Genomic DNA, 27014 nt, shown 5'->3' on the forward strand with positions numbered 1-27014 from the left:
TACGAATTGAATTGAATATACAAAGGGCTATACTGAATCTTGCTTAGCGTCAAATACGAATTGGACATTGCCAAAAAAAGGTAATTTATTTCAATTCATCTGAATTAGTTTTTTTTTCACTGGGTACCGTGGACTGATCAGAGAGCAGTCTACGGTAGAGAAGTTTGCCTGTAATTATTTATTTAATTTAAATTAATTTTTTTTTTATTTCAAAAGTTCCAAATAATGAATGGATTAACATTTTATATAGTTTCATATAAACATCTTTATATTATCTATAAATTTTTGTCTGTAAAAACTAGTTTATGAGAGTCGAAATTTGACGTCTAATATAAAATTTGTTCAAATTGATATACAGGGCTATCAAAAGGTATCAAATCTCCCAAAAAATTTTTTTTAAAAATTAAATTTTTCTATGTTTAAAAACAAAAAAAAACGATTTAGAAAAAAAATTTTTGGGTGGGGTTTGGTACATTTTGATCACCATGTATAGTTGAAACTGAGTTTATTTGAATAGAATAATATTTATTTTTTGCTTAATTTGGTATATGACATATCCGCAATAATAAAAATGTTTTTTCTTACCATAAAGGACGTAGAGCCGTTGAACTTTTCATTTAAAATAAGAGTTGTCTCTTTTAAAGTTGTTCCACTCACAGGATCGCCTCAGTTCCTCGTTTCACAAAATCATTTTATCACATCTTTATTCAAAATAGAATTTTTACATTTTTTCAATATTTTCTTCTTATTTTAAAGGAAGGAGTTTTCTATTTTTCTAAACTATGTTTCAATTTAACACTATTCAAATAATGAACGTTCACTAATATAATACTTATTTATTATCACTTCTTTCAGAACACATAGATTTACAACTTTCAAAGCATCATGCTTTGCTTTAAAAGTTAAAAAATACGATTTCTTAGCGGAGACTAAGTGCACTGTTGGCGGGTCCTATACTGTATTTTCCAATGGAAAAACATTTTTCAAAAAAAAGGGAAGAACCTTTTTTTAGAATTCAGTCTTATTTTTTCTACTATTTTCTACAATTTTATTTAAAATGTGCTACTATTTTAGGAATTTTTAAAAAGTTCCCGGACCCTTTGACATCTTGTGAGTGCCAAGGAACCAATATTTAAATAAAACGTAAATCAACAAATAAAAATCACTTTTGGAGCCATTGATAAATTACGTAAGACTTCAAATATGGAGGGAGTGGTCAAACTATTTCTTACAACTAGCTGTAAAAATGGAACTAATGTATGTTTGTTAAATTTGTAGCAAATAAGCAGTGGCGGATCCAGAATTTGCGTAAAATTCATAGGAAGTGAACATTTTGATATTTGCATCTATCTTCTCTGAAATACACTTTTAATTATTCAGAAAATTTAAATGCAACTTTAAGAAATGTTCATGAAATATCAGGAGCAGTGCTTGCTTGGCCTATAACTCTCTATGGCATAACATATATTCAAAATTTTGTTCTAATATTATAAAAATATCTGCGGTAAAACGGGCAAAAGATTTAATAGTGTGCCATAATATTATAAACAACTGGTATAAAATAGGTTTTTAATTTCTAAGAAAACATATCCGAAATTAGACGGTTTCTTAAAAATCGAGTACATAATATTTAATATACTCAATTAATAGAATAACATTATGTTTGGAAAATATATACTTATGAATAGATGGAAATTGGCAATTTCTGAAACTAAAACAAAATGGTAAGAGTAGGTCGAGAAATAAACTTATCGGAATGATGATCGAGAATAAATTTACAGGCATCTCAGTACCTTTTGCCTTAAAAATAGGGGAAAATGTTAATTTTCAAATCACCTAAAATATTTAACAAAAACGTGACAAAAAATTCAACACAACAAATTGAATCGAGTTTAAAGTCATATTAATGCTCATATCTCAGTTTATTATTCTTTGTAAGTAGTTACGATTTTTTAAAAATTTGTCTTCAAAAGCAGAGTATTTTGAAACACGTGTTATAACTAGAAAATTAAAAATAATGTATTGTTTGACATTTGTTCGATATTTCTTTAATATTTTAAATATGTAGTAAAAACTAATGTGAAAGAACCTGGAAAATTAAAATTATATTTAAAAAAGTAACTTTTCTAAAAACTGAAATAATCGATTTTTGAAATTATTTTTTAATGAAATCACTGATAAGAAATTTTTTTCTTTTGACGTTAAAATAATATATTCAAAAGATAAAAAAATATAGTTTTCTGTAATGATTAAAAAAAAACGAAAAAAGGGCAATGATTCTTTAATGATGCATCAACGTTTCAAAATCCACGGATTTTCTCTTCAAGAAGTCAAATGCATAAAAATTAAAAACCAAATTAAAAAAACAAAGACAGAAATAATAATTAAACTCATTAAACACAAAATAAAATAAATTACAAAAACTAAGATAAATATAATGAATAAAAATTACAAAATAAATTAAAAGCAAGAAACACAATCATACCGAATTATTAATAAGTTAACAAATACAATTGTAATAAACAAATTTTGTTTCATTCATTCCACGATCTTTACAAATAAATCGTCAAAAATAATAAAAAATACACCCAAACATTGGAAACATATAATCTGGAGTCCGAGAAATAAAAATAAAAGTGAGAATAATAAAAGTCGTAGCTAAAATAAATTACTAATTAATATATTAAATTAAAAATAACATACGAAATAAAATAATCCAATTTTGTAAAAAAAAAACAAAAAATAAATTCAATAAATATTTATGGAAAACACAATAAATAAATAAGACAAAACTTGCACAAAAATAATAGGTAAATAATTAAAATTAATAAATAAAAATAAAACTTCAATGGAACAACAGTCCACGTCTAAGGCACAAAATTTAAATTAACACCCAAACAATGTACGATTACTCACAATATCACTGAAATATAGAAAATAAAATAAAAACAAGAACAGAGAATACCAGAATTAGAATTTCCTAATTAATTTATTTATTACAAATAAAATTTAAAATCATTTCGTGAGATTTATCAAAATAATCTAAATCAGTGATTTTATTTCAACTATTATCACCTACAATTGACTTGGAAGATTGATAAACTTTAACACCTTTAATATTATCACCTTTCTTTCTTATAAAAAACATTTCAGCAAATAAACTTTTTGCAACGTTTTTCTCTGTGTGTAAAATTTTGAAATCATCCCACTTTATAAAATGTGGAATATTTTCATCAATACTATTTTATTAAATGATCTGTAATAAAGTTATATTTTTTATTTCTGTCAAAATTAGATAGGGTAAGTGTACCAGTTACCGATGGTGCACCAATTGTCGATGCTCGTAATTTTCATTTTCCGATGAATAGTATATTATAGAAAATTTAAAAACCAAAATAATTGGTAAATTAACCTTATATTTCCAATTACATATTTACCCCATTAAATTTCATATCGATGGCACTAAAATAATTATTCTTTTATAATTATAATTCACTGCTGTCAAATTTACTCGATTCGATATTTTCTTAATACTTCAAGTTGATGGGAGTTGAATTTTAAAAATACAAATTAAATGTATTCCTAATTACTTTTTTCGTATTAAATTATTACTATAGCATTGTAGAAGAACTGTATTAAGTTTTTATATAAATATATTTGTTAAAATAAATTTTTTATATTTTTTAAAAACAAATCATCGGTATCTGGTTCCATATTTTATCTCAGGTCCATTTTTCGAGGTATTGACTCGAAAGTTAGTGCATTCAGTTTTTTAGCTGATGTATCATTTGTCGATGCTTCAAACGAAAAAAAATGCAAAATAAAGTTGGTTAAGTTTTTGTTTATTAAACGTCAGTGATGCAAAACTTTTATAGGTTAGTTATTTTTTGTATAAAATATAAACTTACAGTTAAATAAGTAAAATTGTTTCATGCCAATGTTCTATAATATTTTGATTTGAAAAATAAATATTTATTCTATTTTGTAAACACTAATAAAGGTTAATTCATTATAATTGTCAAGTTATATGTTAAAAAAATTCAATACCATCGAGAATTGGTACACGACCATCGACAAATGGTGATTTTGCTCAATTTACATTTAAAAACAATTTTTATCTTACACTATAATTTATTTTAGAAAAATAAATAGAAATATTAAACACTATTAAATTCTTCGTCCAACTGCACAAAATTCAAAATTTTAAGTATATTTACTCCTGAGAAAAAAATATCAAAGTCAAATGTTGTCTAAAATCATCGACAATTGGTACACCTACCCTATGTTTTTTGTCTGCGAATATGTAACTGTCTCATTCAAATTTGTGAACATAATTACATTGATTGTGTCTCTCAAGTTTGTTTTTCCCATGTTTAATAAATTTGTAGTTTTGAATCTACCAGGATGTCTAACAACTGCTAGGAAAAAAATTCTCTGACTTTTCACTAACTTTTCCCTGACCTAAATTACACTAAAAAATTTTTATTTTGATCAAATAAAATTTATTTTGATACAATTAAATCATTTACGTGTCTATTATCAACTAATTTCATATGTATTTGAATCAAATAAATAATGTTTCGTAAAAAATAAAGTATTTAAGTGAAATAAATAAACTAATTGGAGATGTATAAATATTCTCAACATTTAATTTAAAAGAATTTTTACGGTGTCAAATCTAAAATTATCAAATTTTTATTTAGTAAAATTATATAAAGCAGATTTTCTAGTACATCGAGTTTCAAATGAATACAATTTCAATTCAACGGAATTTATGTAAAGAAAAATTGCATAAAGAAAAATTTTTTTAACAGAATTGTTATTTTAGTAAATTTTGATTTATCAAAATATTTACTTAACAGAATTGTCATTGAATAAATCCACAATTAACAGAATTTCTATTTAACAAAATTCTTAATTAACAAAGTATTTATTAAAGAAAATTTTAATTTTAACTAATTCTTATTTAACAGAATTCTCATTTAAGAAAAATTCTACTTAGTTCTTTTTTTGTCAATTTTTATAGACATAAATTTCGTTAAATTGAAATTATTTTAATTTAAAATTTAAAAAAAGTATTAGAATAAATGCTTTATAAGAGTTCTGCTAAATAGAAATTCTTTTAAATTGAATTTTAGTTAAATGTAAATTCTTCGATATGAAAATTTTGCATAATTTAATATAAAATCCACTTTATACAATTTTGATAAGTAGAAATTCGATAATTTAAGATTCGACGCCGTAAAAATTTTTATAAGTTAAATGTGGGTATTAGCATTAAATAATAAATTATTCGTATTAATGAATAATTTACTTTATTTATGACACTGAAGTTACCAACGTTGAATCGACGAAAAGAATTTTCTTTTTCCTAAGATTGAAGATTTCCCCGCCTTAATTGAGGATTTTTAGTATTTAAAGATGTATTCGGGACCAAAATAAAGAAGTTTCAATTTAAAAAAATTGGTTCTTGGCCTTTAAACTAATCTGAAAACGAAAAATTCGTTCGTCGATTCGTCGAATCAACGTTGGTAACTTCAGCGTCATCTTTATTTGAAGTTGAACCGATAAAATAAAATTGTATCAAATAATTTTTATTTATATTAAAAAACCAAATATTTCACTGAAAAAAATTATTAATTGTTATCCAAGTTTAAAAAATCATTTATTAGATTCAATAAATAGTAATAAATAATTATTTACTTAATGAATATAAGATATATCACATGCTTAATAATTGAGTGTGAAGGCCAACTTTTTAATTTGCATTTGCTTTGGGAAAAAAGTAAAAAAAATTTGAATCTAATAGTGACTTTTCTTAAATATTTTTTTTTATTACAAAATTTATTTTATTTACTTCAAACTTTTTATACCTAAAAGAAGAGGTTTTAAACTATTAAAAAAAAAATTTTAATTTCTTATTTATTATGGATTATCTTGCTGTCATGGCCGCCTGAAAATACCCCTACTTGTGATTGGCGGACACGATATCTCCAATTCAGGTCATCGAAAAATTAAATTTTTGATATTTTCTTGAAAAGTAAGTTCGTTGCTATCGTCGGAACTACAATCAACTATTTTCGATGAAAAAAAACAAAATGGCGGACTTTTTTTCATTATTGACCTTGTTTTTGCAACTTAAATTGTTTTAAAAAATGGTTAAATGTTAATGAAAAATTATAATTCTAGTTACGACGATAGCGGTATATGTGTAGAATAAGCCATAAAAATTTGAGCTTAATCGATGCAATAGTTAACACATAGAAATAATAAACAGGAGCTGGAAACAAAATAAATTTAATTTCTGAAACAAACGTCAGATATGTACATTTAATTTGTAGAAATTGTAAACAAATGATCAAAACAAAATAAATTTATTTCCTTAAATTACGTTACAAAACCAAATTTTATTTAGTATAATCATACTTCCCGTACCCTCTAAATGAAATTGAAAATTGTAGTTGACGCGAATTTTTATTTAAATTTCGATTTTTTTTACCAAAAATGAGTGTAAATTTAAGAAAATAAATTTATTTTGTTTTGATAATTTATTTACAATTTCTATAAATTAAATGTACATATCTGACGTTTGTTTCAGAAATTAAATTTATTTTGTTTCCAGCTCCTGTTTATTATTTCTATGTGTTAACCATTTTCTTCTATTTGCCGACACAGCTTCAGGCAAATAACCAAATGACTAGTCACTTAACTAAATGACTAATCTATTCCTGCAAGTAGACGAATTAAATCAGTTTCCAAGTCCTTTCGTCTATTTTGCGCCATTTACCTAAACGCCTAGGCATTTAGCTAAATGCCGAATTCTTCTATTTGCCTACGACATTTATATACATATATGTGTAATTTGATATATATTTATATTTATATAGGTACATATATATTAATAAAAGTATACATTCTACTCGCGAAGAATACGCTCCATGAGCGCGTGACTTCTGCATTGTACCCCGTTTTTCGATATGATACCGAAGTTTCCAACCAAAATAATAGTTTCCATAGCATTTCTACATATATCTACTACAAGAATATGCAGTTTTTAGAAAATCGATTTTCTTGAAAAAAGATGTGGTACTAACCCCTTAATTTATTTAGAAAAAATTCCAGAAAATTAAAGAAATTCCCTGACTTTTCCCTTTACTTCTCTGACCGTTAAGACACCCTGATCTACACTAAAAACAATTTTAATATTCAAATCCTTTCAACAATCTCTTAATATTTACTGATATTATTCTAAACTAAGGAAAAACTACTATCTTTTCTTTAGTAGTTATTATTATTAATATTGGTATTAAATTAATTAAATTATTACTATTAACAACAATTCTTTTTAACATGTTTATAAATAAAATCATCAGGATGGTTATTGAGTTTTAAATAAGATTTAATTAAATAAATGCTTTTATTATGAAAATTCTCAGCAGAAATGATCAAAACCGTGTAAATCAGGTTTTTAATAATAGCAATTTTATGTTGTATAAGATAGTTTGAAAAATAATTAAGGAAACTATCAGAATACGTATCCTTCCTTTATCAATTTATTTTGATACTATTGTTTTAAGTTCTTATAATTTTTAAGTTAAGAACATTTGAGGGGCTGATAGTAAAAACGGTTTAAAAAAATCTTGTGAGCAAAATCGAACTATGTTTCACTGAAAAAAAAGGAAAATATTGAACTATGTACTAAGAAAGACGAATTGCTAGAAGTTAAGAGCAAAAATTAGGTATCCTTCTATCCAACTTTTGCTCGTAATAAAAATTTGTTTCACTTTTCCAAATTTGATATTTAATTTTGTTAATTTACTTTAAATAAAAATTTATATATTTATAAAAATTTATATTTTAATTTATAAATTTATAAATTTATATCCGCAAGTCTACTATCCTTAGAATTATTTTACTATTTTTTGATTAAGTTATTCGACTAATGAAAGTAATTTCTGTGAAATTATAATTATTAAACTTTTATTATGGTATCCTAAAATACATTCTCCTCGTACATTAATAATGCAAAATTAAAATTTTTTTGTTTTTTGAAAAATTAAATCTAAGAAAATTTATTGAATAAATAGGTTAAAGAAACATTTGTAATAGGTCAAAAATACGTTTTCCAGTTAAAAAAAGTTTTTTGTCTTAATAAATTATTTAAAAGTAACAATTATTGCTTTATAATAAAAGAATGTTTTTTAAATATTCATTATCGCTGTCAAAAAAAAATGTTCGTATTAAAAATAAAAGTATTTTCTATCAATGAAGAAAGAAATTCTTTTAATATAATTTTAATTTTAAAACCGAATTTTTTTTTGTTTGTGTGCAAAAGTTATTTATATAGGCTAAAAAACAAGAGACAACTAACATAGCACGACTTCTTGCTGTGAGGTTACAGTAAGGATATCTGTAGGGTTTGTTAGGTTACTGCGTAAGCCTACAGTAACCTTGAGGTCATCTTAAAACTTCCACCATTACAGTAAGCTTACACTGTAAGGTCGTGGTAAGTTTACATGGTAAAGTTGTGGTAAGCTTACAACAACTTTACCGTGTAACCTTACCACGACCTAACTGTTTAAGCTTACCTTCGCTTTACTGTGTAAGCTTACTCTAATGGCGAAAGTTTTAAGATGACCTCAAGTTTACTGTAGGCTTACACGGTAACCTTACAAACCCTACACATATCCTTACAGTAACCTCACAGCAAGAAGTCGTGCTATGTGGGAATATTGTGACGTTAGAAATTATTTACGAGGTTAAATTTTAGAAAAATATTTAAAATATTAAAAATCTTATCTTTTTATATAATATTAGTTATTAATTAATTTTTTAGTAACTTCCTTTTGCTCCCAAGATTTTTTAAACCCGTTTTTACTATCTGCACCTCAAATAAATAAAAAAGGAGTTTTGTTTTATTTATTTTTTACAAAATTGGATTATTTTAATTGGTATTTTAATCTTTAATTTAATATATTAATTTGCAATTTATTTTAACTATGGATTTTATTATTCTCCTCAATTTTATTTTTATTTCTTTGACTCCAGATTATATGTTTCCAATGCTTAAGTATATTTTTTATTATTTTTGACGATCTATTTGAAACGATTGTGGAATGGATGAAATGAAGTTTTTTTACAATTGTTTTTGATGTTTAACTTATTAATAATTCAGTAAGATTGTGTTTAATTATTATTTCCCTGTTTGTTTTAATTTTTGTTATTATAGTAAAGTAATTTTTTTATAAACTAATCTATGTTATGTTATTTTTAATTCATTAATTTGTATTTTAATTTTGTTTTTAATTTTTATGTATGTCAAATAGACATCTTGAAGAGTAAATCCGTGGATTTCGAAACGTTGGAGTGTCATTAAAGAATCGATGTCGAATGTTTTTTTTTTAATATAAAATCAAGGAAACCCAATATTTCGTAACCGGAATACTCTGTTTCTCTACAGAAATGTTGAAAGAAAGACATAAAATTCGTTATTTTTGGAACCACCTTGATACACCACTTACGCAACAAATGGTAAAAAATTCCTTATTTATTAGTGACTTCGTAAAATTTTTTATTTTCAGTATTCGATGACTTTAGTTTTGAAAAAATAGTTATTTTTTACAATTAATTTGAATTTTCTAGAAAATTTCGTTGCAGAAAAGTCAAACATAAGTAAATTACGATAAATTCAAACACTGAATCTGAATTTTATGAAAAATATGGTTACATATTAAATAATTCACTTGATTTTTTATGTCAATTTAAATTTATTTTTACGATACAGTAATGTAAAAATAATTGTACTAAATTTTCTAAACTTATATAAGTAAGTTAATTAATCTTTTATATTTGATTTAAGAAAAACATCAGATTTCACACTCTAAAATTTATTCGAATATGCCGCCTAATAAATACAAAACAATAGCAGACGAAATTTCTAGGTTATAATTTTCAACTTCATATTTCATTTTTGAAATTTGTCCACTTCTTTTGAAACTATTTACATTTTGAACATATTGAAATTTCTCAATTCTAGTGAGCAATGGTAAATGTAAGGTAAGAGGAAATTGAGGAAGTAAAATAAATCAAATTTATACCTTTTTACAGGCTAAACAGTCTCCTTTTCTTGTCTCGATAAGAGTGTTGTCCAAGTCGAAAAAGATCGTAGTTAATGAATTATGCCAATTGTTTTGTCCAAAAGAAAAGGTCGCCATGATTTAATTAAAGTGGAAGAATCTCTTGTCTTTTGCTCACTACTCGATAAATATTCCTTGACCTCATGGGACTTGTTGAAAGGACAGAGTTCAAACAATTGCTACTTATCTTATGACGTTCTCACTTCTGTCGCTGATCATGATCCAACATATGGGTGCGATCACATTTCATAAGCAAGCATAAAGGTGCATTTACACTTTCTTATGCTAATTCCACACTTAGGGCCAGAGATGGGTAAAAGTGTTTTCAAGAGGTTTTCTACGTATAGTACATAAATGACGTATTATACGTATAATACTGTAGAAAACCAGGTTTTCGACATTGTAGCCGCTAGGGTTGTGAGTCGTGAAACGTTTCATTGAAAGATTGAAACTTTCATTTGAAAGTTTCAATCTTTCATGGACGAAAATTTCATTTGTTTCATGAAACATTGGAGAACCAATAGTGAGCCTTCATGTGCACATGCGCATGATAAAATGTTTTACATTTTATTATATTATATCATAATTTTGCCTATGTTTCGAACTGAAATCAGTTCATCTTCAGGGCTAAAAATTTAAACAAAATATCACATTAAATAAATTTTCAATTAAAACAATTTAAATATAATAAATATCTGTTTTAATTTTCGAGTAATCGTTGGTATGCTATTTTTATGTATTATAATTATCGAGAGATATTTATTATATTTATTTAAACTGTTTTGATTGAAAAATTATTTAATGTCGTATTCTGTATGAAATGTTTATAGCTATGAAAATGAACAGATTCCAGTTCGAAACGGAGACAAAATTCTAATATAGTAATAAATCAAATATGACCAAAAAATCCGTTTTAAAACATTATTATTTCCAGTCGTTAAATTAATTAATATTATTATTAATAAGGATTTATTATATAAAATTTAAATATTCCCGCCTCTTTCTTTGAAACTTTGAAACGTTTCATGAAGCATTGAAACTTTCATGAAACTTTCATTCAACGAAAATTTCATGAAACTTTACAACCCTAGTAGCCGCATCAATGGCAACATAACCTCTTTTTGTTATTTAATTTTTGGTTTTTTGTTGGTAAGTAAGCAGTAATTAATAAATAAACTATTTAAATATTGGTGAATTGAGAACTTTCAGTTAAGTTAAATAATATTATCTTATTTGCAATAATTTCGTAAAAAATTTTAAGATTTTAAATGTGCTTCCGTTCTCAATTTAGAAGAGAAATACTAATACAATTTAAATTTTATGAAAGCATCGATAATTAATTTTCGCCAATATCCAGAGATGGGTAAGTATCATACTTCATGTATGTTACCTAAGTTTGCTACGTATGTTACATGTGTATACAACTTGTCCAGTTTGCTACACAACGTTTGTTACATTTCATGACGTAGGCACTCGTAATGGTCAGAAGCAAATATAACCTCAATCTAGTTGGTTCCGCTATGTGTTTAGTCTTTGAATTTTTGTTTGATTGATTTGATTGTTTCTAAAAATCAAAAAGATCTATATTTAATTTTTCAGAAGCATTGACGAGATTTTTTTGAAGGATTATAGAAATTCAAAGTAAAGAGTAAAGACATATAAAAACACTTATTAACTTAATAAAAATTATTAAACTGAAGTGCAATAAATTATTATTTAAAGAATATTTCATCTCTTTATATTTACCAGTAGGTAGATCTATTTACCTGAGTTGCCTGAGACATTATTATAATTTATCTGATAAGGCCAACGCACAATAGATTCGCGAAAGTCGTTCGCGAACGAGATGCATGAGATAGAAAAGGATACGAATATATCTCTGTCCTTTTCTAACTCATGTTTCACGTTCGCAAACGTCTTTCCCGAAGATATTCTGCTTAGGCTTTTATGATGATGAGGCGAGTCCGAGTAGTTGACATCCAAAAAGTGAGGTTATATTTATAATATGGTTTGCGACGTTTGCGACAATTTGTTACGTATACTACACATTTTAGGTATCATACGTAGCAAACCTTGAGTTTGCGACATTTACCCATCCCTGCCAATATCAGAACTTTTGAAAATTGAAAATTCGAAACAAGCAGATTAATGGAACGGTCACACCTCGCCTGCAGGAGCAGTTGCCAATGGCAACCGTGTAAGAGTAAGAGAGATGGAAAATCTTCTATCTCTCTTACACTTACACGGTTGCCATGGGCAACTGCTCCTGCAGCCGAGGTGTGACCGCTCCATAAAACATCCGTGAAACAAGGATGGGAAAGGGGCCAACAAATCGCATCTGTCTCTTTCTGTCCAACGCATATAATCTGTCGTTTTTTCGAGCCTCTTGCGCACTCTATTGGGATCCGAAATCTTGTGTAACTACTCAACCCTGAACCCACTTGCGGCAACCATCTTGCTGTTTTGTCTCTTTCTTTATACATATGTTAGACAGAGACAAAATAAAAAATGGCTACCGCAAGTGGGTCGACACCAGATGGCGTATCGCAGCTCTGCGTGTAACGAGCGACTATATTCTCGCTCGAATTACTTTTCGATATCTCGAACTAACGAGATATCATCGCTCTAAATTTAAATATATTAAATTGTTAAACAATTAAGTTAACATAACATTTTGTTATTTTACTTCTTCTAAAGGAAAATATAAAGATGTTTATAAAAAGCATGACGAATGTAAAATATTTCCTTCACGCTTTAATACTTCTCAAATTCTCGTTTGAGTATATCTCAATAATATAAACAGTTCTCAGAATTGTCGTAAATAAAGTAAAATAGAAAAGAAAATATAATTCTAAAACTTTCCTTCACTCTGAAATATAAAACCCTTAAAAGATCATAAAAAATATACCACTTGAAAACGTTATAAAACATTTCTCCATGGGACACTAAACACATGTTGACCAGATACAGACATAACTCGCTAAATCGAGAAAAGTCACGTACTGGTCAAACAATAGATAAAATATCCGCTATGAAATACTTTTTACGTTGCATTCTAAATTCACATAAACAATATTAGAATACAATCATCATCTACCAATATATAGTATTAAACAATATGTAATAATGTATGCGTATGTATGCTTGTATATGTGTAGAAATGTATATGTATGGCTTTTATATAATAATAATAATTAATTATATTCAATAATTAATTATTAATTATTATAGATTTTTTATAGTTGCTATTACGATACTCAAATATAATTTATACTGAATATAAATTATTATATAATTGATTCTTGTATTATAATGATAATATAAGTATGATAGTATGGTGTATGTATATAAGTATGAATATATATATATATATATATATATATATATATATATATATATAATAAAGATGTATGATGTACGAATAGATATAGTACTGTGTACAGTGTAGAATATGGTATGTAAAGATACCTAGTGAAGTGCAGTGTAGTGCATAGTCTCATAGATAAGGTTATTCAAGTTGGGTGTAGGAAAGCCAAGATGGATGATTGCTGGTGCACAAACATCCGGCCTATCAGCATTCATTCCCACGAGAAATACGTGGAAATGTGTGCTGATAGACCGGATGTTTGTGCACCAGCTTGGCTTTCCCCCACCCAACTTGAATAACCTTATACAGCAGACTGTAGTGAGACATGCGCAAAGAAGACTTTTATGAACTTAGAGTAGAGACGTAGATCTCCACTCAACTAGAGTTAGTTCTAATCCATATTCCGTTCCGAATAGGTTGCTTATACTTAAGCTTACTCCTATCGGACGTTTATGTATTTTCTAAGACTTTTAATAAATTTAGTAAAGGTTTCCTCTCGAGATTAATTGATCAATAATTAGTTAATATCAATTAATCATTAATTGGTCTTTTATTCTCGTTAGGTTTTTCCTCCGTTTCAAACGGTAATTCAATTGTTTTTATTTAAACTTCCCGCTTTCTTCTTAAAGAATTTAACTAAGGTTGAATCCGCGAATCAAAGTCCGAAATTGACGCTTGCGCGCTAAATATGCAATTCAGCTCGTAACATGCGGTTCCCAGAGACGCATGAAAATCCCCTAAACTTCATATAACAGAAATGCCATTTGACAGAAATTTATATAACAGAAATTTTATTGGACAGAATATTTACATGGCAGACAATTGATATAACAGACTTTTCATTGGACAGACGTTTGATTGGACAGAATTTTTATCGAACAGAAATGTCACTTAACAGAAATTTTATCTGACAGAATTTCCATTCAAGAGAACATAAAGGCGCTTGTATACCTCACCGATCCCGAGTATACTTCCGTCGTGTACCATTGGAGTAAAAGAGACACAATTATCTTTTGTCTCTTTTACTCCAATGCTGCACGACGATAGAATACTCGGGATCGGTGAGGTATACAAGCGCCTTTAGTAGCAGAACTCTCATTGGATAGAATATTTACACGGCAGACGATTCATATAACAGACTTTTCATTGGGCAGAATTTTTATCGAACAGAAATGTTACTTAACAGAAATTTTATCTGACAGAATTTCCATTCAACAGAACATAAGTATAGCAGAACTCTAATTGGTCATAATTTAACTTTTGCATCATACATTCTCATCCCTGCTATATTTTTAACTTGTCGGTAAAGTAGACGTAGAGGTCAGTGGTTGCTATTTCTTTCTCGCGCCAAAGTTTGAATATTAAATAATAAAACTAATATTTTATTTCATTATTATTGATAATGAATACCGAATCATTATAAATAAATAAAATATTAGTTTTATTATTTAATATTCAAACTTTGGCGCGAGAAAGAAATAGCAACTACTGACCTCTACGTCTACTTTACCGACAAGTTAAAAATATAGCAGGGATGAGAATGTATGGTGCAAAAGTTAAATTATGACCAATTAGAGTTCAGCTATACTTATGTTCTGTTGAATGGAAATTCTGTCAGATAAAATTTCTGTTAAGTGATATTTCTGTTCGATAAAAATTCTGTCCAATCAAACGTCTGTCCAATGAAAAGTCTGTTATATGAATTGTCTGCCATATAAATATTCTGTCCAATGAAAGTTCTGTTATATAAATTTCTGTCAAATGGCATTTCTGTTATATGAAGTTTAGGGGATTTTCATACGTCTCGGTTCCCAATATATCTCTATGTGCAGTGCAGTTTTTATTGTTTTGATCACGTGTTTGGCCGCATGTTAACTAATAAGTATTGTTGAAAAAACAATTTGTTAATAACAAGTGAGAAAATAATGAATGTCGAGAACATTAAAATTAATATATTATTATTACTGCGTGCATGACTTTATATTCTCTGTTAATAGCTGATACTTAAATTGTCATTGCATGACAAATATTCAAAGGAAACTATATTTTTATTTTAGTTGATTTAAAAACAAATAACTTTTGATAACCATCAAATTTTACTGTGTCTGTGTTATTAAAATAAATTATTGAAATACTTTATTTTTATTCAATTATAGCTGTTTCATTTCATATATTTAAGATTATCTCTTTTTTGAAAATATTAAATACATTTTTAAAATAATTGTGAAGCAAGTTTTGAAAATTCAATAAATCGTTTTCACAAACGTTGAATCTTTAAAACCAATAAAAGTTAAAAGGAGAAATAAAATAGTTATTTTTCAATGAAAACTTATAACAATTATTGTGCTTTTCCAATATTTGCCTTTCTTTAATTTTAATATTCACGACCACGATTTATAATATAAATGAAGGGTTATTTAGTAAGAAATTGAATTCTTTTTTTATAAACTGTATAAATAATATTCTCCAGTAATTCTATTGCAAAATAAATAATTCCGATGGAGTGGAATATTAAAATTGATAACCCCCACAGCACCGAAACTTTCCTAAAGATTTATTTGAAATGTTCGGAATATTTAGTTTGCAATGTTTAGTGAAAATTGTGTAAAGATTTAAATGTTCCACTTGAATAAATGTTAAACGCGAAACATTCCTGAACATTTATTCAAGTGGGACATTTAAATCTTTACACAATTTTCACTAAACATTGCAAACTAAATATTCCGAACATTTCAAATAAATCTTTAGGAAAGTTTCAGTGCTGCGGGGGAATACATTGTTTACTTATATTCATGCACGTGCTTAATTTGTTTACTTAACGCAAATTTTACATGATTTTATTGTAGGTTATAATAATTTGTCGTCCAGTATCTTCCTCCTAGATTTATTATTTATTTGATTTATTTCCATATAACAATCTCAGTAATAATGCTGGAATAGAATGGAATTTCATATTTTCTGTTCCAGATTATAAGATATTTTAGCAGGTATACTGATATAAGTCTCATGTTATTTCCACTGCAAAAGCAATTTGCGTGAAACAATGGCCTCGAATCAGGTAAAAAATATTCAGATATATATATATATATATATATTAGGGTGTCCCTTATTTTTTTCAAAAATGTTTTTTGAACGCATAGAGCCTAATTTTCTTCATTTTATCATAAAACACTCAGAAAATAAATTTGAGGCCATTTGGTGAATATTTACCCGTGCCGACTTTCATGAGAATGTGAAAATGTAGCTATTCCTTGATTTTTTCCACTATCTCATGTTATTTCCAAACGGTTTTTTCTGGCATGGCATATTTATGTGTTTTTTATGTCTCTGAGTTCATTTTTGAAGTCCAATTAAAAAAATTAAAAACTGCGGAACCAAAATGGCGGACTTTTTTGTTTTTAATTCGTCGAATTTGCTTGAAACTTATTTTTCAATGTCTGTTCCGCAGTTTTTAATTTTTTTAATTGGACTTCAAAAATGAACTCAGAGACATAAAAAACACATAAATATGCCATGCCAGAAAAAACCGTTTGGAAATAACATGAGATAGTGGAAAAAATCAAGGAATAGCTACATTTTCACATTCTCATGAAAGTCGGCACGGGTAAATATTCACCAAATGGCCTCAAATTTATTTTCTGAGTGTTTTATGATAAAATGAAGAAAATTAGGCCCTATGCGTTCAAAAAAAATTTTTTTTTTGAACGCATAGGGCCTAATATATATATATATAAAATTTATTTTTGCATTGAAAACAAAGGTTTTTAACATCACTCAATAAAAAAGTCAGTTGTTTATGTCTACTTTAAAATTTTTAGATATCGTCATCTCTGACGATTACTGACACACAGAGAATTTAGAGTTTTAGTTATCGTTTTCCTTCATAATAAAATAAAAATTTTAATATTAACTTATTTTTTTCAATCCATCAATAGTACTTTCATTACTTTATGATAAAAACATAATTAATTTTGTTTATTTCATGACGTATGAACGTATGCCCAAGTTGGATCGGGCAATGTCGACAATGCCCAGATAAGTTAATAATGATATGAATATTTTTAGACATTGACCGGACATTGTCGACAATGCCCAATAATTGACAATGACCGTAACATATATATAAATATACACTACCGTCGGAAATTGTCGGTACAACTAACGTGCAAGGAGTGGAAATTCGGTGCTCACTTTAAAGCAAGATTATGATGTAAAATTGTAAATTTTTTCCATAAATTATTCTAGATTATGCCGGAAGTCAAAAATATTAGTACGAAAGTACGAAAATTGCATAATTTTTTCTTGAAATCTTTTCGGTCTTATAAATACAAAAAAAAGAAAAAAATTTTCTTGATATACATTCAGAAGTAGAATTTTATCAGCTTTCCAACCATCTAAGTTAGTAATCTCTAACTTTTTCTAACTTAAAATATCTTGCTTTAAAGTTAGCACCGAATTTTCACTCCTCGCACGTTAGTCGTACCGACAATTTCCGACGGTAGTGTATATATTTGTTTCGAATTTGGACCTAAAAGTAAACCCAAGTAGCACGATATATCAACCAGATATCACCGGGGAATGTCACCGTGACATCAGGAAAATGTCAAAATGTCCGCCTTACGGTGATATCACCGTGACATCCGGTTGATATATCGTGCTACTTGGGAAAGGATACATCTTTTTATACTTTTAGGTCCAATTTCAGGGGCGGTTTAGATTCTGTACATTTGGATTGTTTACAGGGGAACTGTATACGACTAATCCTACACAGTGGGACTATATATAATCTATGTTACTCAAATATTTAAATTTAACTTATTTCATCAAGTTAATTTGTATAGAGTCCAAGAGTATAAAATTAAAAGTATAAAAAATAATTCAAGTGCATAGGATTCAACTGTACTTAGTTCAATCGTACAGAGTTTAAAAACATTATTTTAGTAAAAAATATTTGTATACAGTTTTACTATGTGTAGAGTTCAACGGTATAGAAATTATCATTAATATTTTTTTTAATTTATCAAAACACAATTCAACGGTATAGAATTCAATATAGTTTAATTTTTTTAATTTGCTCGTGTAGAGTTTAACTGTATAGAGTTGTATGTTAAAATTTTTTTAATTTTTCTTGTGTAAAGTTCAAATGTATACAATTTTATAAATAAAATATAATTTCACTGTATTGAGTTTCACTGTATGTAATTCCACAATTTAGAGTTTAATATTAAAATTTCATGAAGTTAATTTGCATAGAGTCCAACAGTATAGAATTAAATGTATAAAAAATAATTCCAGGTGCATAGCATTCAACCTGTACACAGTTCAACTGTATAGAGTTTCAAAGAATTATTTCAGTAAAAATTGTATACAGTCTCACTGTGCAGGATTAGTCGTATACAGTTGCCCTGTAAACAATCCAAATGTGCAGAATCTAAACCGCCCTAATTAAACAGAGACAATAGAGAAGAACTGAAGTTTTCAAAAACAAATTATTTTTAAATATTATTAAACTTATCAAGAATTGAAATATATAGGGAATTATAAATCCATTAACTATATTATATTCATAACTTATTATAAATTTTATAATTATTTTTCTAGATTGATAAGATTCTCAACCTTTATAAAATTCTTTCGCAAAATCCCACGTTAACCAAAGCTAGAATAACATCATATCCAAAAAATGGAATTACTATTCAGAGTCACTGGTCTCAGAGGAATTTGGAAAGATGCTCAAAGCAAAAATTTATACAGGACTTCAGTCTTGATTCAAATTTAAATCTTCTCACCAAAAGTTTTCCCGTTGATGTCTCCAATGAGTGTGTATATTTTATATATTAAAAAAAATATAATGATGTATTCCACGTCAAATTTGAAGTTCAGCTGCAATTACATCTCCGATATTTTTTTGAAACTTTTTTTTCTTTTAGTACTAATTAAGACTAGCTTTCAATATTTTTTTCAAATTTTTTATCAAGCCGTTTACGAGATATGAATTTTTAAAAATTTCAGAATTTTAATGACTTTAAATTTTTTAATGCTAATAACTTCCTTAAAAATGCATCAATTTTAAAAGTTTTTTTTAAAAAATGTGTTTTTAAACGTACTTATAAAAAAAATTGAAATTTTTGTTTCAAATGATATTACTATCAAATTTTTAAATTTTAAAGATAAAAAGTCATTTTTCTCAATTGACATACTGATCAAGTTTTTTAAAAAAACTACTTTTTACGAAAATTGTAAGCCTAGTCCGATTGTGGGGAAACAATTTTTTCAATATTTTTGGAATTTTTTAAAATTTTTGAATTTTATATTTTTTAAAAATATTTTTGGTTTTTTTTACTACGTACTTTTATGTATTTTGATGCTCTGATTACGAAAATCCTAACGACAATACCCGAAAATTTGATTTTTATGGTAAAAACCATAAAAAAAGTCCTAAAATTTATGGTTTTTTTCGTTTATTGAATAAAATATGCAAAATATTTAAAAAGTGCATAAGTCATAAGAAATATATTTTAATAGGATTTTTTTTCTAAAAATAATTTTTTTTCTTATTTTACACAATAAACGAAAAAAACCATAAATTTTAGGACTTTTTTATGATTTTCACGATACAAATAAAATTTTCGGGTATTGTTTTTAAAAAAAAAATTTGAAAAAAATCGATCAGTGCGTCAATTGAGTCGCCGGAAAGTAAAACCACACATAAAATTCTGACTCCCATTGAATTAACATGGCCGTCAGAATTTTATGTGTGGTTTTACTTTCCGGCGACTCAATTGAGAAAAATTACTTTTTATCTTTAAAACTTAAAAATTTGATAGTAATGTCATTTGAAAAAAATTGCAATTTTTTTTTAAAAAGTTCGTTTAAAAACACACATTAAAAAAAAAACTTTTAAAATTGATGCATTTTTAAGTAAGTTATGAGCATTCAAAAATAAAAATTAATTTCTGAAATTTTGAAAAATTTATATCTCGAAAACGGCTTGTTAAAAAAATTTGAAAAAAATCATGAAAGCTAGTATCAATTAGTAACTACAAAATGAAAAATAGTTTCAAAAAAATTGTGAAAGGTAATTCTTTTTAATTTTCAGATTGTTATCTTACTTGCAATTTTGAGTTAAATTTATATTGCACTGAATATTAGAAAGGATTATCTTGCTCAACTTTTTTTTGTTTACTTCATTTTGCACTTTGGCGTAATTATTAAATTTTGCATGGATTTTTATGTTAACATTCTTTATGATAAAGAAGCACTGGTTACATCTGATGAGATAATAATATTGACGAAACGAATCATTTATAAATTTTCTCAGACTCCTAAGCACCTTTTCTGAGGATGAACAATATAAAGCAATTTTAAGGCAAGTTAAAGTAGACAACACTTCCAAACAATTCATCGAAATTTGGGATAGACAACATTTAATCAAAAATTATGATCTATCAGCATATGATGCACATGGAGAAATTTACACTGATGGTAATTTCTCAGGGCTCAATGAGTTTTCTATATGATTTTCCAGTGATTTTATATAGCTAATGTTAAATTAATATAAAATATTTTCACAGATCAATTCAGTTCATTTCACTTTTCTCCGGATAAATCGAAATTACTCTACATTGCTGAGAGGAAAAAACCAAAATGTGAACCATTTTACAAACAAAAAAGCCAAGAAAAAAGGGAAAAAGAAATTAAGGACGCGGAAGAAATATCAAGGGTAAATTTTAGAAATCTATAATATAATACGGAAACGCTGCTGCTAAACCTCAAAATTTTTTTAATTTAAAAAAAACTTTAAAATTTTTGATTTTACTTTTGGTGAAGTTTACGAATAAAGCATTAAAAAAAGATAACAATTATTTTTTAGGGAAATGAATATATTTTCAAACCACATTGGGGTGAAAAGTTAGTTGGCAAGCACAAATCAGTAATTGTAATTGTTGACATAAATGAGGACCTGATAAAAATTAATCAATATATTCCTGAAGAATATTTCGTTGGACAAGTAACTTGGACTCCGAATGGCGAAGATTTAGTTGGCGTAGCTTGGAAATGCGAAACAAGATATTTAGGATTATATGCCTGCACAAATAGAACTAGTTGGATATTCTGCTTAAAAAATTCTGAATTCCGTAAGAACAATTTTCTATATCTACTAAATAAAATTAAAATAAACTTCAATAAAATAGTATTTTTCTCGAAAACTGTTAGAAAAAAAATTTTACCTTATGGAATTATGTTTAGCATACAAAAACATGAAAAATTGATTTGATTTTTACGGCAACTAATTTTATTTATTTTTATTACATATGTAATTTATAGGAAATAAGTACATTGTTAATTAAATAAAATTCTTGTCTTAAATGAAAGAAAAAATATCAACCGATGGATGTGCTGTACGTGCTCCGCGATTCAGTCCCGATGGAAAAACTCTTGTGTGGTTGGAGCGAGATTTGGGAGGTGCACATCACTCATGCCATAGATTAATGCGGCTTAAATGGGAAACAAATGAGAAAGTAAGAATAGAAAATAAAAAGTAAAATTTATTAATCAAATTAAAAAAAACTAAAATTTTAAAGAAATATATATATATATATATATATTACTTTTTACCACTTTTTAGGCCGATGCACTTATTAATATTGTTCCTAATTTTGTAACGATCGCTCAAGATAAAAAATTCTATGGGCTTTATAATCAAAGTCTACCTCGTCGTTGTTTTAGCAATGATTCTCGATATATTTTCTTAAGTTCTACTCAACGGTATAACATTAAATCTTATATGGTTAATATTGGTAAGCTATAAATCGTACAATTCTTATTATGTTAAAATAAAAATTTATTTAATTTTAATAGAAAATTATTGCCCGTTAGAAACACAAAATTTGAATGAAATTCAAAACGATGACTCCAGTTTACTTGTTCTTGATGTAAAACAAAATAGACTTGTATTGATGAGAATGTCTTCCATTGAACCGCCTCGTTTAGTCGTGGGACGATTCGATCCTTCAGTTGAAGATGCAGAACTTTCAAATTTACATTTACTGGAAATTACAAAACCTGTAGCAATGCCAGAAGGAATAAAAAATCTTATAATAGAACATACAGATTACAAATATAATTCTGAAGAAGAAGTCAGTAAGTATTGAAAATATATATATATTTACATGATTCGATTTTATTTTCTTTTAAACGATATTTAATTTTCATTAAAATCTTCTTTAAAATTAATCTCAGTTATCTGTAGTCTTTTATTTCTAATAGTATTAAAAATGTTTAATCTTATTATTGACACACATTCCTATAGTTGTTGGAATACGTTTCAGATGAATTTAATTACACTTACTTTGGGAAAAAAAACAGTAAAGGTAAAACAGTGCCATGGGTTCTTAATCTTCATGGTGGACCACACTCTTCTTTTTATAATAGTTTCTCAATTGAGACTTGCATTTTAGCCATTTTGGGTAAGCATTTTTATTTGTTTTAAATAGTTTACTTTTACGATAGTTACTTAGTTAGATTATATCGTCTTCATATTTATTAACTATATACACGATTCAGAAAGTGATTTTTTTCCTCTTTAGAAAAGTCTAAATTTATAAGTTTCTGCAAGGTAGAATTATCTTGACAGATTAATATCTTTCTTGAAATGTTATCAACCAATCCCTAAAATTTATTGTTTTATTTAATAATTTTTTTATAGGCTTCGGAATTGTCCATGTGAATTACAGAGGATCGACAGGAATGGGTGAAAAAAATCTTAATTATCTATCAGGTAAAGTTGGTGAAGTAGACGTTTTGGATTGCGTCACTGCCACTCACGATGCCTTGAAAAAATATCCATGGCTTGATCCAAATTATATTGGATTGAATGGAGGTTCTCATGGAGGATTCTTAGTTTCTCATCTCAGCTCTCAATATCCCGTAAGTCATGGGATAACCGTCCGTTTGGAGGAATTTTAAAATTAAGGAGTTACACAATGTTATATACAAAAGAGGTAGTTGCTACGGGAAGACCTGGCTGTTGCTATGAGTCCTCCTTGCACCTTCCTAATAACAATAGGCGTTTGAACTGACCGTGGTTCAGAATGGTGTAACCCCTTAACCAATTAAAAGTTTATTTTATGAAGGGAAAAATTGTTTCCTCAAAGGGTTAAAAAATATAAATGAGGCAAAATTCCTGAAGTGATCCAACTTTAAAATTTAAGGTTTTCGGGTCGGGCTGAAATTTGCACAAACTTTAGTACTATGGGTGAGTACTTCACCCATAAATTATTATTAAGTTTTATGCAAAACTGTAGAGGGGGGAGGGGGTTCAAGTTTTTCGTTAAATGTGAACAGTGGATTTTTTAAAAAATCGTAACTCCTATATAAATGGATGAAAAAAATTTTGACCTGTATGTTTTCGATAGGTTTTTTTGTGCCCTTTCGAATGGTGAAATTTTTTTTTTTTTAAATTCAAAATTAATTCCTTTTTTAAAAATCAAAAATATTTTTGATTTTTTCTTTCAAAAAGGCCCTTTTTTACCCTCAAAATGAAGCTTAAGATATATACTTTCAATACCAAAAAAAACTAGAATGACGTTTTTTTTTGTTTTCGAGATATTAATTAATTAATTAATGTTTACAAACAAATAAAGTTACCGTAATTCTGAAGTTAGCAATTGAAAGTTAACGTAATTTCGCATCCAACGAGCCCTTTATGAAGTATTTTGGATAAGTAGATTGTTAATAAACAGTTGCAATGTTAACTAATTGTTTATTAACAATCTACTTATCCAAAATACTTAACATAGGGCTCGTTGGATGCGAAATTACGTTAACTTTCAATTGCTAACTTCAGAATTACGGTAACTTTATTTGTTTGTAAAATATTTCATTTGTTATAAACATCAATTAATTAAAAAAATTTTCACCATTCGAAAGGGCACAAAAAAACCTATTGAAAACATACAGGTCAAAATTTTTTTCATCCATTTATATAGGAGTTACGATTTTTTAAAAAATCCACTGTTCACATTTAACGAAAAACTTGAACCCCCTCCCCCCTCTACAGTTTTGCATAAAACTTAATAATAATTTATGGGTGAAGTACTCACCCATAGTACTAAAGTTTGTGCAAATTTCAGCCCGACCCGAAAACCTTCAGTTTTAAAGTTGGATCACTTCAGGAATTTTCCCTCATATGTATATTAATTTACAGGATCTCTACAGAGCAGTTGTTTCATTTAATCCCGTGATTGACATTGCATCTATGTATACCACATCTGACATCCCCGATTGGTAATTAAAATAAATATAATTAGTTATTTATAATTATGCTGTATATTTTTTAATTAAGTTTACAGGCGTTGTAAAAAAATAGTTCGTAATAAACGTGCGTAAAATACTTGTGCAATTTACATTACTCATAAAGTCATTTATTGTACGCACTTATATGGAAAATAATAATTGTTTATTAGAATTATTATTTCGTAGGTGTGCAGCTGTAAGTGGAACTCCCTTCATTGAAACTTTACTTCCAACAACAATGGAAATAAAATCTTCTGAAATATACCTAAAGATGTTCAATCATTCACCAATCGTTCATGTGAACAAAGTCAAAGCACCCACTCTACTTCTTCTAGGCAGTAATGATTTGCGAGTACCATTTTCCCAAGGAAAACTTTGGTATAATAGATTAAAAGCCAATGATGTAAAAACAAGGTAATTCATAATTTAAAATAGATTTCATAAAAAGAAATAGCCATTTTCTCATTGGAATCATATTTCTAACGTTACTTTCTATTATAATTTCTATAAAACTTGTGATTCATTTTCACTAATGGCATTTTTAAACTTAAGTTCGAGTTGTTTTTATTAATTTAAATTACTTTAAAATTAATTAATTAATTTATTTGCCCTTTACTAAAAATTTAAAGTATTAGAAACCTTAACTAACTTATTGACCGAGTACAGATTTAAAATTGGAACTTCTGAAAATGTTTTCCCTATACATATATTGTTTATTGCTTTTTATTGTTACTGCTTAAGAAAAATGTTCTGAATTTATTTAATTATAATTTTAATTATTGACTGTGATTCATTTAGAATGCATATTTATGAGGATAATCACTCATTAGCAAGTGATTCAGCAGAAATAGATAGTATAATTAACGGTATACTTTGGTTGATGGAACACAATTCTAAGTTTATCCCATCAGAGGAGAAAGTATTACAGTAATCCAGACTGGTCCTGATGAAGAGAAGAGAGAGGAAAAGGCTAAACAGACGCCAGTGAAAAATTAAGAAGAAAAAGTTGATACTTCTCAATTCTCGAAAAAATTATTCTATATACTTATATTTCCTACTTTTATATTTTAAAATAATTAAAGTAAGAATCTATTTTCGTCATTGGAATTTATTGCACACCAAGAAATATTTTTTGAGCTTAATGAGTAAAAAATAAAAATATTTTATTACTAACAAATTTTATTATTATTCAGATAGTGTTGTTTAATCATCTGAAAGATTATTCCAGATATAGCTACAAAAATAATAGAGAAAGCATATGAAAATAATATGAGCCTTAATAGTAATTAATATATGCATATTAATTAATTCTTATCATTATAATTAATTATAATAGTAATGAATGTGCTCAAACTTGAGCGAAACTTGATAAAATACGTTCAGAGTTTACTTGAGACAATCCGACAGTGTCTTATTAATCTAGCTATTGTATTTATATTACACATATTCTTTTAAGTTGGAATTCAAATAATATTTACATACAAATTTTTTGTTTAATTAAATACTTGCTAGTGCAAATTTTATTAATTCAATACATTAATAGGTTTATTATATGATAAATATAATTATAAAGTATATGATAATTGGACTAAAAATTTTTTTGATCAAAGAATATACCTATTATAACTTTCCTTATTAATTTTTAAAAATTATAAAAAATTTTAAAATAATCATAATAATCATCAACAAAATATGTTGATAAAATTGAAAAAAAGTAATAAGATCTTTTATTTTTATAAAACCGTATTCTGCTTATACAATCTCAGTTAGGTTAGTTTAGCTCAGGAGTTAGATCACTAGATATTCGGTTTGCGTTCGTTAGGTTGTGAGTTCGATTCCCTGCGTTTGAGATATTTTCTTCGATATGAGTAAATAAATATAATAAATTGTAAAAATAATTATTATGTGTAACGTAAAGATAAAAAAATGTAACGATAAATGATTTTTATTTATTTTTTTTAATTTTTAAATATTTGTAGTCAGAATTCATAAGAAGTAAGTCAGGTTTTTCCAAAAGTCGTGTGACCGTACCGTACCCTAAAAATACTTCATTTTCATTAGAGAAGGGTGCGGTAGTTCCGGTTGCGTTTGCGATTCTGGTTACAATTCTATTATGCTCAGGCCTTTAAGGTGCTTTTATACCTCAAATTTCGATCAGATGAACATTATTTCTGGACCGTGAAAATGCGTGAAAAGTCATTTTCACGGCGGGT

General features: G+C 27.0%; 2 protein-coding genes across 7 annotated transcripts in view; one reads left to right on the forward strand and one right to left on the reverse strand.

Annotated features, from left to right (window-relative positions):
* LOC127287483 (neurochondrin homolog) overlaps positions 1 to 10352 on the reverse strand; it is a 30739-nt gene extending 20387 nt beyond the window's left edge. The window contains exon 1 of the mRNA XM_051314435.1: positions 10098 to 10352. The gene's annotated coding sequence lies outside the window, so the exon portion shown is untranslated. The remainder of the gene's footprint in view (positions 1 to 10097) is intronic.
* A 4901-nt stretch (positions 10353 to 15253) lies between these two features.
* Positions 15254 to 25978, forward strand: LOC127287484 (acylamino-acid-releasing enzyme-like). Of its 6 annotated transcripts, none has more exons than XM_051314441.1 (15): positions 15312 to 15417; positions 16350 to 16370; positions 16471 to 16561; positions 19105 to 19322; positions 20825 to 20988; positions 21078 to 21226; positions 21377 to 21641; positions 21880 to 22025; positions 22133 to 22304; positions 22384 to 22647; positions 22836 to 22973; positions 23213 to 23433; positions 24713 to 24792; positions 24988 to 25215; positions 25600 to 25978. In XM_051314441.1, the coding sequence occupies exons 3-15, from the start codon at positions 16547 to 16549 to the stop codon at positions 25730 to 25732; spliced, it is 2193 nt and encodes a 730-aa protein (XP_051170398.1). In that variant the 5' UTR covers positions 15312 to 15417; positions 16350 to 16370; positions 16471 to 16546; the 3' UTR covers positions 25733 to 25978. The 6 variants fall into 6 exon arrangements, with proteins under 6 accessions (XP_051170397.1, XP_051170400.1, XP_051170398.1 ...); XM_051314442.1 differs by having other exon boundaries at positions 15337 to 15417; positions 16263 to 16370; XM_051314440.1 differs by lacking the exon at positions 16350 to 16370 and having other exon boundaries at positions 15254 to 15417.
* The last annotated feature ends 1036 nt before the right edge of the window (positions 25979 to 27014 follow it).

Source organism: Leptopilina boulardi, unplaced genomic scaffold (assembly GCF_019393585.1).
Source record: "Leptopilina boulardi isolate dan_hultmark-lab unplaced genomic scaffold, ZJU_Lbou_2.1 LbouV2_371, whole genome shotgun sequence".
Lineage (NCBI taxonomy): Eukaryota > Metazoa > Arthropoda > Insecta > Hymenoptera > Figitidae > Leptopilina > Leptopilina boulardi.

Excerpts from the sequence above, each read along its gene's own strand:
- LOC127287484 (XM_051314438.1), top strand. Across the intron at positions 19,323-20,824 it reads CCCGTTGATGTCTCCAATGA|ACTCCTAAGCACCTTTTCTG; the intron begins GTGTGTATATTT and ends AAATTTTCTCAG. Across the intron at positions 21,227-21,376 it reads ACGCGGAAGAAATATCAAGG|GGAAATGAATATATTTTCAA; the intron begins GTAAATTTTAGA and ends ATTATTTTTTAG.